Source organism: Lupinus angustifolius, unplaced genomic scaffold (genome assembly GCF_001865875.1).
Source record: "Lupinus angustifolius cultivar Tanjil unplaced genomic scaffold, LupAngTanjil_v1.0 Scaffold_260_29, whole genome shotgun sequence".
In the NCBI taxonomy this organism is placed as follows: Eukaryota; Viridiplantae; Streptophyta; class Magnoliopsida; order Fabales; family Fabaceae; genus Lupinus; species Lupinus angustifolius.
In genome coordinates, this window is record NW_017727403.1 from 9,792 (window position 1) to 22,447 (window position 12,656).

At 32.0% G+C, this 12,656-nt stretch overlaps 1 protein-coding gene across 3 annotated transcripts; it reads right to left on the bottom strand.

The window, feature by feature from the left end:
* Positions 1-6,455: 6,455 nt before the first annotated feature.
* On the bottom strand, positions 6,456-7,996 carry LOC109340821. Of its 3 annotated transcripts, none has more exons than XM_019578568.1 (3): positions 7,689-7,995; positions 7,563-7,652; positions 6,610-6,937 (listed from the first exon to the last, which is right to left on the bottom strand). In XM_019578568.1, exons 1-3 carry the CDS (start codon positions 7,799-7,801, stop codon positions 6,712-6,714), a joined length of 429 nt encoding a protein of 142 aa, XP_019434113.1. In that variant the 5' UTR covers positions 7,802-7,995; the 3' UTR covers positions 6,610-6,711. The 3 variants fall into 3 exon arrangements, with proteins under 3 accessions (XP_019434112.1, XP_019434113.1, XP_019434111.1); XM_019578566.1 differs by having other exon boundaries at positions 7,563-7,821; positions 7,857-7,994; XM_019578567.1 differs by having other exon boundaries at positions 6,456-6,916; positions 7,563-7,996.
* Positions 7,997-12,656: the final 4,660 nt, after the last annotated feature.

Here is a 12,656-nt window from a genome sequence, read left to right on the forward strand (position 1 = left end):
CGAAATATCCTAACTTGGAGTTGAGTTCAATAAAAATATTCTGTTGGAGTACCTTAACAAGTTAATGGTCATTGGACAAGCAAACATGTCATTGCAAACTTGCCATTCCGAGGAAGACACTGAAAATGAACTCAACCAATAACCTTTGTTGTGCATTAATTGTCATTTTGGTTAAAAACAAACACTGCTGCTATTCATTGCCACAAGGGCCAAGGGAGGGTGATGCGAATCACCACCATAAAACCCTCTACAAATTTTAACGATTGTGACAAATGAAAACCATAGTCATAAGTCATTGGCTATACATTGGTAATAATATGTAGTCGACATAAATCACTTTCCAACAAAGGATCAATAAGATGCCACGAATGCCATTGCAAGTAAAAGTTCTCTAAAATATCTCTAGGTTTGTTTATGGGCAATAATGGCAAAACACAATGCAAATAACCCAAACGTTATAAAAAATATGTTTAAATTCGGTGTAAAAGGATGGAATAGAATGAAAGGAATTGAATTGATTTGAATAGGATTGTTTTATGTTTGGTATAAAACTATAAATATGAAGGACAACATGGTATATTGAGCTAGCGCTTTTGTATTTAGCCAACTCTGAATTCGAAATTCAAAACTCAAATTCAATAGAGTTAAAATTAATGATATCATTCTCGAACTCATCAGGTTTCGGGTAACTCAATGGGAAACCTAATTAAAAAAGGAATGAAAATTATGTGGCAAATCAAAGATGGTTTCAACTTGCAAATCAATTTTCCCACCTACGCATTATGTGGTTGCCTCATTACGCGAGGATTTAATATAAGGAGTCAAGGCTTGAATAATGTATTCTTTAATATATGGGGCTTGCCATAATAGATAATAAAGAAAATGTAATTTCACATGTATTAATCGAGTTTGAGGTGTGTTTGAGATAGGATATTACTTGTATCAAATCCAAACCCAAACTTGGAAAATAAATTCGAGTAAAATTTGAATCCAATCAGAGCAAGTTTTTCTTATTAAGTTTGAGTTGAATTTGAACGAGTATCTATAAGTTTAGTTTTCATTGCCATCACTACATATAAGTAAGTGATAAGCTAAGCTAATATTATAAGGTTGTTGTAAATTTATAAGTTAGGAGTGAAAATTTATGGGTTGATAAGCTACCTAATTGACAAAAAATGTTTGATAAAATTATCTTATAAGCTAGTTAATATATATAAAAAGAAATAAGCCCTATAATTTATAAGTTCATAAGCATTAAAAAATGAATAAATATTTCTCTAATGTATTTTTAAATTTCTAAGACATTATTTTTCAGTAATTAAGAAATTACTAGCTACATCAACGTTAATGACAAGATCTTAAAGTATTTTATCCATACAAGCTTAGGAGCTAGTTATTTTACACGAAATTAAGATAAACAATCTAAATCACCCAAAGGTGATACACACCAAATCACAGTATCCCTCACAGTTGAAAATCACACCCATTGCATCATAAAAGCCCTGCTAGAAAATAACATTGTTATCAAATAAAGTAGTAGTTAAATAACTTCTAGATTCCTTGATATGGTCTCACTAATAAACATAATGCAGGATCATGTTTCTATCTAGTCTAACTAATGCTACATCAGGAGCACCAGAATTGGTGCATCAGCAGCATCAGGATCTCGGTCAGGCTTGGCGCATCAGGAGCACCAGACTTGGTGCATCAGGAGCATTAGAGTTGGCCTGGCTTGGCGCATCAAGTGCACAAACTTGGCGCATCAAAAGCATCAGAGTTGACCTAGCTTGGCGCATCAAGTGCACCAGACTTGGTGCACACGTAGCATCAGACTTGGCATGATGCATCAGTCAACATTGCACCAAGGCACATTAGCACAAGCACCAAGCCATTCCTGCACTCTGTCTAGGAAAAGTGTCTTAGCATTATGCACATGACTCAACTATGCATTATGTTTGTAATTCCTAGAAGAATAGAATTGTAGCTGAACATCTTTATTTTGGCATAGGTGTTTACTATTTTACACATGTGTTTATCATTTTGTATATGTTAGTTTAGTTAGTTATGAAGGTTAGGATTTTGTTAGCTTTGTTTCTTGCAACTTAAGCTACCCGATTGTATCCTTATATAAAGTCATGTTTATCATGGTTAATAATCAATGAGAATAATATTTCTTTTCCTTTATACTATCATTCTATATTCAAAATCTAATATGGTATCAGAGCTCTCAAATTGAGAGCTCTACTACAATTCCATTCTTTGTTTTAATCATTTCTTCATTCCCTTGTCTTATGCTACAAATCCTCTGCCATTCAATGGAGCATGTCGATTCAGAGGAGGTTAGCCAGACTCACATTTCCTTTGATACTTCACAGAATCCAGTGAGCCCATATTATCTTCATCCAGGGGAGAATCCAGGCTTTGCTTTGGTCACACTACTCCTGGATGGATCCAACTATCACTCATGGAGCAGGACAATGAAACGAGCGTTATCATCAAAGAACAAATTCAAGTTTGTTAATGGAGTCATCAAAATGCCAGAAGAAAGTGACCCAATTTTTTATGCTTGGGATAGGTGCAACACCATGGTAATTTCTTGGATCACAAGATCGTTATCTCAACATCTAGCACAAAGCACAATTTACATAGATAATGCCCAAGAATTATGGGAGGATCTTAAAGAAAGATTCTCTAAGGGTGATTATTTTAGGACTTCTGACCTATTACAAGAAATACACTCTATAAGGCAAGGAGATAAAAGTATCTCTGCCTTTTTTTACTGATGTGAAGATACTTTGGGAATGATTGGAATCCCTTAGGCCTATTCCAACCTGTCATTGTCGCAAAAAATGTGATAGTGACCTTCTAAAGGCCATTAAAATTCAAAGGGAAACAAAGTATATAATATGTTTCCTTAAAGGCTTGAGTGACCAATATAATACCACCAAATCACAAATACTCCTTATGGAGCCATTACCAAGCATCAATAAGGTTTTTTCCATGGTGCAACAACAAGAAAGGCAATTGACTGGATCAAATATTGGAGAGAACAAAGCAAGCATCAACAATATAAACACAACAAAAAATTGGAGGGGGCACCCTGGAAGAAATCCTCGAAGAGGAAACAACCAATATGATAGAATAACATCATCTACTCTTGGAGGCACATGGAGCATTGGAAAGACTTATAATGCCAACAATAACAAAGTCTGCACATTTTGTGATAGAGAGACATACAACAGATACTTGTTATTTTAAACATGGCTTCCCACCAAACTTCAAGTTCAAACCAAGACCAAACAATGGATCTGTCAATAGTGTCATCGCAATAGAAGAAGAAACACATCAGATTAACACTGGAGATAATGCACAAAGTAGAAACAAGAGAGAAGATCAAAGCCAACTAAGCATCAACCTTGAGCATAGCATAAACCAAATTGGTAATACATCTCCTATTGATAACAATCAATCCATAACAGGTAATCCTCTTGGCAATTCTTTATGGATACTTGATACTGGTGCCACTAACCATGTCACCAACAACTTATTTAATTTCACATACCATAAATCTATTAAACCTATCCATGTGAAGTTACCTAACAACCTCACCATAATTGCAAAGAAAAGTGGAACTGTGATTCTTTCTAAATTTTTAACTCTTCATAATGTCCTTTATATGCCTAATTTCAAATACAATTTAATTTTCATTCATAAACTGGCTTGCTCTCTTCAGTGCAAGCTTGTCTTTGACAAATCTTCTTGCTTGATTTAGGATATGATTACATCGAAGATGATTGGTCATGCTGAAGCTTTTAACCATCTATACATTCTTCAAAGGCATGACAATCCAGAAAATAACACTTTTCACATAGATAGTTCTCCTAGTATTTCCAGTAATTCTTACTTTGATCTTTGGCACTATAGGCTAGGCCACCCTTCTCATATTGTTCTTGACAATTTTCATAACTCTGTTGCCTATGTAAAAATTGACTCGGAGAAAGTATGTGAATATTGCCATCTTGCAAACTAGACTAAATCTATGTTTCCTACTAGCACTTCTAATACTACACATGTTTTTGAACTTGTTCATATGGATATTTCGGACCCTCTTGGAATTCCCATTATTCAAGGACATAAATAATTTTTAATTGTGATTAATGACTTTTCTAGACATACATGGCTTTATCTTATGAGTTCCAAGGCTGAGATCAGAGGTCTTATTCATAATTTTGTTCAACTTGTTTCTGTTCAGTATAAGCATGCTATTAAGATTATTAGAACTGACAATGGAATTGAGTTTATGATTCCGCAATTTTATGCTCAAAATGGAATTCTGCATCAAACTTCATGCATTGAAACACCTCAACAAAATTCTGTTGTTGAAAGAAAACATATGCATATTTTAAATGTTGCTAGGTCTCTTTTATTGCAATCTCATTTGCCAAAAGGTTTTTGGGGGTATGCTATCAAATATGCCATCTATCTCATAAACAGACTTCCTACTCGAGTTCTTAGGAAACTTTCCCCTTTGAAGTCTTATATGACACACAACCTGACCTTCAACATTTGAAGGTCTTTGGTAGTTTATGTTATGCATATACTCTAGTCCAACATAGGTCTAAGTTGGATCCTAGAGCTAGAAAATATGTTTTTCTTGGATTTCAAGCAGGTACCAAAGGCTATGTCCTTTATGACTTCAACACAAGAGAAATATTCATATAGGACACCACCATCATTACTACGAGCAGAAGAGGGAACGACAATGGGCTTTATATGCGCTTTCAATGGGCTCCATTGATGACACATCCTTTTTACTAATGGAGCCAACACCTTCTATTTTTACCAATGATACTCAAAGTTCCGCACACATCAATGTCAATCCTACTACCAATTTCCCATCACCTGACTCTGACCCACCCATTCAACCAACCTGATTCTAGCACATCTATCCAACCAACCACCAATGAAGCTAACATACCTTTAAGAAGATCACAGAGAGCCTCTAACCCACCCACCTATCTTCAAGACTTCCACTACCAATTCCTCTCCACATCTCTGCACCATACTACCCCTCACATTAAACATCCTCTTGATAAAGTCCTTTCTTACAGCTCTCTTTCCCCCACTTACTTACCTCACTGACTGTCCATCATCACTCATAATGAACCAGACTTTCAAACAAGCAATTCAATCTCAGGATTGGATTCAAGCAATGAACAATGAGTTATCTGCTCTTGCAGCCGACAACACATGGACACTCATGCCCCTTCCACCTGATAAAAAGGCCATAGGGTCCAAATGGGTCTACAAATTGAAATTCCATTCTGATGGCACCATAGAAAGGTATAAGGCAAGGTTAGTAGCTAAGGGATTCACACAAATTGAAGGTCTATATTTCTTTGAAACTTTTGCTCTTGTGGTCAAACTTACTACCATTAGACTCCTTCTATCAATTGTTGTTTGCCAAGGTTAGTTTTTACATCAACTTGATATCCACAACGCCTTCTTACATGGAGATCTTGATGAAGAGGTATACATGTCTTTGCCTCCAGGTGTGTTCTCTCTCATCCCAAATCAGGTATGCAAACTTAACAAATCAATTTATGGCTTAAAACAAGCAAGTAGGTAATGGTTTGCAAAACTATCATCTTCATTACTTGACTTGGGTTATAATCAATCTCACCATGATCACTCCTTTTTCTCATTTATGTTGATGACTTGATCCTAGCAGGAAATGACATTTCTGAAATTACAAGGTCAAACACCATCTTGATTCCAAATTCAAGATTAAAGACCTTGACCTTTTAAAATACTTTCTAGGCCTTGAGGTTGTTCGTTCCAAACAAAGCATTACACTTTGTCAAAAAAAGTATGCTCTTGATCTGCTTTCTGACACTAGTTTCCTATCCTCTAAACCAGTACCTACCCATATGACTAAACATCCTCACCTTCATCAAGAGGATAGCCCACCTTACAATAACCCTGTTCTCTATAGACAATTGGTGGGTCGTTTACTATATTTAACAAACACCATACCTGACTTAAACTTTGTAATACAACATCTAAGTCAATTCATGACTACACCTACTACCAATCATTATAAAGTCATGACTAGAGTTCTAAGATACATCAAAGGCACTCCTAGACAAGGATTGTTCCTTCCTAAAACCTCAAGCGTCCATATAAAGGGCTACAGTGACTCTAATTGGGCCACTTGCCCTGATACTAGAAAGTCCATCTCTAGATTTTGCATGTTTTTAGGTGATTCCTTGATTTCTTGGAAATCCAAGAAACAAAATAGAAAGTGAATGTTATTAATGTCGTTCAAGATGTATGACTATCTTTCCCAACAATGAAAAATAAAATAACATCAATTTGAAAACCAGAAAAAAATACATGTGAAAAAATGTGAATCCCTTGCTAAAAAGTGAATGTTATTATAAGCTATGTATGTATACAATCTTAACGTTATATATTCAAGATTTACTCACATTAAAATCCGATGTGACAAGTGTAACAAATATCATTTAACTCTTGCAAACAGCTTCGAACCCAAAAAACAAAATCTGAAATGACATTTTGGCGTCATACTATTACTAGGAAGCAAAATGACAAAACTTCAAATTTATTACAGCATAATGCATGGGTAAAACTGGAATATAGCTGTAAAAAATACACCCCATTTTTTATCTTACTACTTTCTCTCTCTATTCAAGCCAAGTTTCTCATTCTGTATCGGTAAGCAAAACCACCAGCACAGTTTCTTGCACCTTTCTGTTGTTTTTGTTGTTGTTGTTGTTCATGTGCTGATGAGGAAGAAGAAGATGGTTTAGGTCTCATAGCAGCAAAGGAACAATTCTCTTTCTGAATAGTTCCTTCCTCATCCATGAAAATCTGCTGGCATCTGCACTCCACGCTACAGAAAGCCATGTCCCCTCTTCACAACATGCACATTCATATTTCAAACACCAAAATAAGCCCAAAGAAACTTCTTTAACATACATGTCAATAAATAACTATAGAAAGATATAGTCTTTTGTCAAAACCGGTGTCATGTGAAGAATGAACCAAAACAAACATTATCATAGTAATTAAGAATCTTTTTTATTAGGGATAATTTTGCGTCTCACATGTCTCATAATATTATAATAAAAAAAAATAAGGAACTGGTGTTGGCTAATCCAACTATAAGCAGAGTGGACTTCAGGTATTCGTGCAATATCAAAGAATATGGAAAATAAGATTAGTGCAAATGTGTTAAGATAATAAAACTACGAAATGCAAAGTAAATTAATGTATATACACATTACATTGTTGAAAGGATCTTGGTAACCATAATCGCATTAGCTAAGCAATAAGTTTGAAAAATTCTTATTGGAAAATATATAACTTTCCTTTTTTTCTTCAATTAATTACATTTCTAATACAAATATTTTCGATATTTGAGTCATTAGCTGGTTTCATTTTCCAAAGTAAAATAAGATCTGGGTTTCAAGAGAAAGTTCTAACTGTCAAAGAAAAACAGTGTAGAGGATATATTTATTAAGGTTTCAAGGACTCACTTGTACATGTAGATATCTTTCCCAGGTAACAGCCTCTTCCGGCAGAGAAAGCATAGATCAAGAAACGTAGGTTCCTGGAAAGGATAGTACAAGTAATTCAAGGACACTGCAGAAGAAGGAGAGTGTTTGGTCATGTTGCTGAGCATCATGGTCTTGTTAATCACTTGGGGACTCTTCTTGCTAATACTACTATTACTAACTTTCTGAGCTTCTAACACTATACTTAGACCCACCATCATTCATTCTATGCTTTCTCTTTCTTTATTTTCTTGGTAGTGAGTGGAAAATGCACACATGAAATTGCATAAATATACTAGAGTGCAAGGGAAAGATGATGAAAGAACTGATGGAGGAGAGATTAGAAGAATAGAGAAAGGAAATGAAGAAGGGTTAGTGGGTCCCCTACAGCTATAGAGCAGTAACTATGAACAATCAACGATTTGACTGCTTATGCTATTCAATTGCCACGTACAACTCTTATAGTTTCAATTTTCATTATTTTTTTTATAGACTACAGTGACCTGTTGTCTTGAGATTTGAATAAGAGAGTTATTTTCACATTTTCAGTTCCATTTTTTAACAAAAGAAATAAGGTATGACATTTCTTATTGGAATATAGTTATAGTTGCTGATCACCCATTCCATCAAATTATAAAATAATGTAATATGGATATAATATAAATTATAATATTATTCATTATTCATTTCAATTATTATTTTTTAAATAACTAATGGTAACTAAGTATGAATTATGGTATGATAAATAAATGATATACTAATAGTGTATAAAACTCATACATTATTAGTGTATATATATTTTCTCTTATAAAAAAAGTGTAATATTTATATACTATGGATGTAAAGATTTATACACAATTATTATAATATCTATTATTTTAGCTTATAAAAAAGTCTAGCTTATTTTGGATAAAATCTGTTGTTTTCTTCTTGTGTCACTTCATAATCATATTACTTATCTAATTGATTAAAACGATCCAACAAATTTAATAGGTTGATAATTATTATTTTTTTGTGTGCATAACTTCATGGTTTTACGACCAACCAGCTTATCTCATGATTTAAATTTTTTTAGTTACCAATATCATATAAGCTTTTCTTATTAAAAGTAAAGAGAAAAAAGATTCTGTAATTGATTGTATAAAAATATTTTACTGGGATATCATCATTATTCATTTATCGAATCTCATTGACATTTAAGTAATAGAGGAATAAGGCATCAATGTAAGTGTTTTAAATTGAATGCATGTCACCCATTACAATTGCTATTACAATGCATTGAAATATTGTAGAGAGGAGTTACACAATAGGAATGATAATAGCTACTCATCTTCGAATAACTATCATAATATTTACAACGAGTTGGATTTGGGTCTGTGATTTTAGATCTGCAGGTAGTTATGACTGAATATTTGAAACTCTTTACTAAAGGGGTCTGAGCCTAAATAATGAGGTACCCAAACCTGTCATTTCTAAACATATATGTACATGCAATGATAACTAAACATATTTCTCGTCGTAATTGTGATATTATATTCTTAAACAATAATGTTATATTTGTTAATTCATAATTATGAAGTAATGTTATGTTGATGAAATGATATTAGACATTTGATATGCTTTATTATCTTATTTTAAATTATGTTTATTAGTAAAAATATTTATATTTAAGTAACAATTTAAAGTTGTGTACTTGTACGTTAATTATGTTTATTATTGTTATTATTATTTTTATTCTTTTTTATTGTCTAAAATACGACATGATTACAAGAAACACATCTACAAATATATAATTTATTTTTAATTATTTTCTAAATTTATGGATACCCTTTCTAAATTTATGGATACCCAAATATTCATTAGGTACCAAATGACTCGTGAGTATACAGTAAACCAGTGACGAATCTAGGACCAGAGGCAGGGTGCGCAACATATGTCAGAAATTAAAATAATAAATAAAGATGAAAATATTAATGTCAAAATTGCAAAGTTTAAATAATAGTTAATCAAATAAATTACATATTCCATAATTAATTTATATGTGATTTCAATTTTGAAATCATTAATGATCAATTCATTGTCAATATTATTGAAGACTTCTCGCTAAATATAAGTCACTAGACAATCAATCGTTCATGTATCTTCCATTCGATTACGAAACTTATTTTTTTTACAATTTTCATAGTTGAAAAAACTTTCTACAATTATATTGCTAACTTTAAAAGAAAATAAACTAATGGGTAAACAATATATTTTCTACTGACTTATCTTAAAAATTATTGATTTCTTTTAAAGAAGAAAATTCAATATTATTATGTATATCAATGATATAAGTCTAAAGTTGATTATTAAAATCACAATATCTCTTGAACAAAAATCACGTGGATAAAACTTTGCAAACTCAATCAGTTTTATCATATTAAAACAAGAGAAAAAAAATCAACTAGACTGGAACAAAACATACAAAGAAACAAATGAGTATTTGTCTCAGAGAAACGATCATGAAGTTCTTTAAATTGCATATATATAATATTATAAAATAATTCAACATGTTAATGATTTTTTGTTTTTTTTATGAAGCATGACAATTACAAAAAAAAATTGGGCTTGTAGAGTTATAAACAAGAGTGTAGTATCTATGTGAGTGTAAAAATTTCTATACAGTAACTACATTATTTACCATTAATTTGAATTATTTTTATTTTAAAGATTGAATGATGACTAAATATGAATAGTAGGACAATATATAAAACTCATACATTATCAGAGAATACAATTTTCACTATAAATAATATGTATTTTTTAATAAAAAGTCCAGGATGTGCATTGCACATCCTCACACCAACATAGCACCGTCCTTGCAATAGACCTAATTGATACTTGCGCAGTTCTAAATCTCAAAATAGTTGAACGATAAGGATCTAGGTAGTGCACTTCCTAGACTCATCAAAACGTATTGTCATCCTCTATCCTACAATGATACCATGAACAAAATTGTAATTGATGCATACTTATTAAACTTTTGAGAAAAACCTTGAAGGAAAATTTCATACTTAATAATACATACATATTAAACTTTTAAGAAAAACCTTAAACGGGTAAATTGCAAAAACCCTTCTTTTTAGTCTCGTCATCTCTTAGCTTGTGGTCTTGAAATGGTAGTTTTTAGGGTGAGCATAGTCTGAGTTGAGTTAGATAAGGTTTATATCTTACTGAGCATAAATATTAATCGAATTATTTTTGTGAACTCAAATTCGATTCTAGATTCGAAGACTAACCCAACCTACAATTCATTAGACGAATCTGACTTTATTTTACCCCATTGCTATTGGTTTTAGGGACGATTTTGTTTTTATAGGCGCGATTTTGCTCCTTCGCTATTTTAGCAATGGTACTTGAACTTGTTGGTAAACGACTCAAATATCTGTATAAGGAATTGTTCCATTAACTACATATTTTAGTGAATGAGCATCGACTTATGTATCCATGATTCTCATTTATGGGGATATGTTGTCTCCAAATCTGTCCCCAACCCTGTCACTAACCAATCATAATGAAACAAAAATTCATAAAGTTATGAATATTTAATTTTTTTACTAACATTGTGTAATACAATTAATTTGAGATAGACTTTAGGATAGCAGATCTTTGTCCATCACTACATGTTTTCGCAACAATAGCAAGTAATCTTTATTATTAATAAATTGTGGGTAAAAATTAATGGTTGACGAAAAATTATAAATATATAAAAAGCAAATATACTTATAAATCAAACATTAATCATTTTAAAAATTAACATAAAGTCTCCCAAACAAATTATATAACACTTCAATCTTGACATGACATGTGACCCTTATAGGTTCATGAATCTATTAGGCGTCCATCTTTCAAACATAAATACCACAACATTATTTATTCAACCTAAAAGGAGTTTTTACGACTCGAACTCATGACCTCATAGACTTATAACATAAAGTCTCACAACTAAATCATGTAACACTTCAATCTTGACATGTGGCCCTTATAGGCTCATGAATTTGTTAAGTGTCTCACCCTTCAAACTTAAATACCACTTGCATTATTTATTCCACCTAAAGGGAGTTTTCATGACTCGAACTCATGACCACATAGACTTATAACCACATATTTTATTGAGTCACTACCAATAAGCTACTTTTTTTAATCTAACATTCTAATCTTGGCATGCGACCCATATGACCCATGAATTTATTGAATGTGCCAATCTTCAAACTTAAATATTCTTTCAATTATTTATTCCCCAAGAGGAGCCTCTCGCAACACCCTAATTTTTATAACAAAAAATTTGTACATTGTATGGAAGCTTAAAAATAATGTAATTATTAATAATCTCCTTAGTAAAAAATATCGTTTTAAATTCAATTAAATACTATATAAAATGTATTAAAAAGATACAATTATTTTTTACATTAACTGTGAGCACTAAACTAAATGGTAGAGCATAATTCACAAGTCATATTAAACTAATTAACACAAATTCTCTAAATTAAGTTATACATAAAAAATTAATTCATAAACAATTCAGGTGATAATCCTCTCACAATGAAGAGTGAGATAAAAAACTTTCAAACTAAAGCATAGTGAGATAAAAATCTCACTAACAATATTTTAAAAAACTTTGAAATTATGACATTTCTAGTCGTTATGAATGCAGAAAATGTCCGTAAAGAATAGTAATAGAGATTAATGAACATAATATATCATTTTATCACATAACTAACAATCCATAACATATACAAGATCAATCACCAGATAAGTCACACACAAATAATAACACATTCAATTTGCATATGTGAATTTAATTGTTTCGAACCCTCAATTCATGATTAAAAGTTTACACACAACACATATGCTGAAGGTATCTCCCTTTTGTGAATAAGATCTTGCTCCTGACCTTGACACGGTTTTGATGAAGACACCAACATCACCAAAAAGAAGAAAAGGAAGATGACTTATGAAGACAAATGAAGATAAAGCTTCAAGACATTAGATTAAGTCTTTGTAAGTACTTCTATCCTAAACTCTTAAGTATATATA

What these genes read in the sequence shown, in the direction of transcription:
- LOC109340821 (XM_019578566.1), bottom strand. Translation starts at nt 7,801, where the DNA reads ATGATGGTGGGTCTAAGTATAGTGTTAGAAGCTCAGAAAGTTAGTAAT. An exon ending in AAAGATATCTACATGTACAA is followed by an intron (nt 6,938 to 7,562) that starts GTGAGTCCTTGA and finishes CATGTTGTGAAG; the next exon opens with AGGGGACATGGCTTTCTGTA.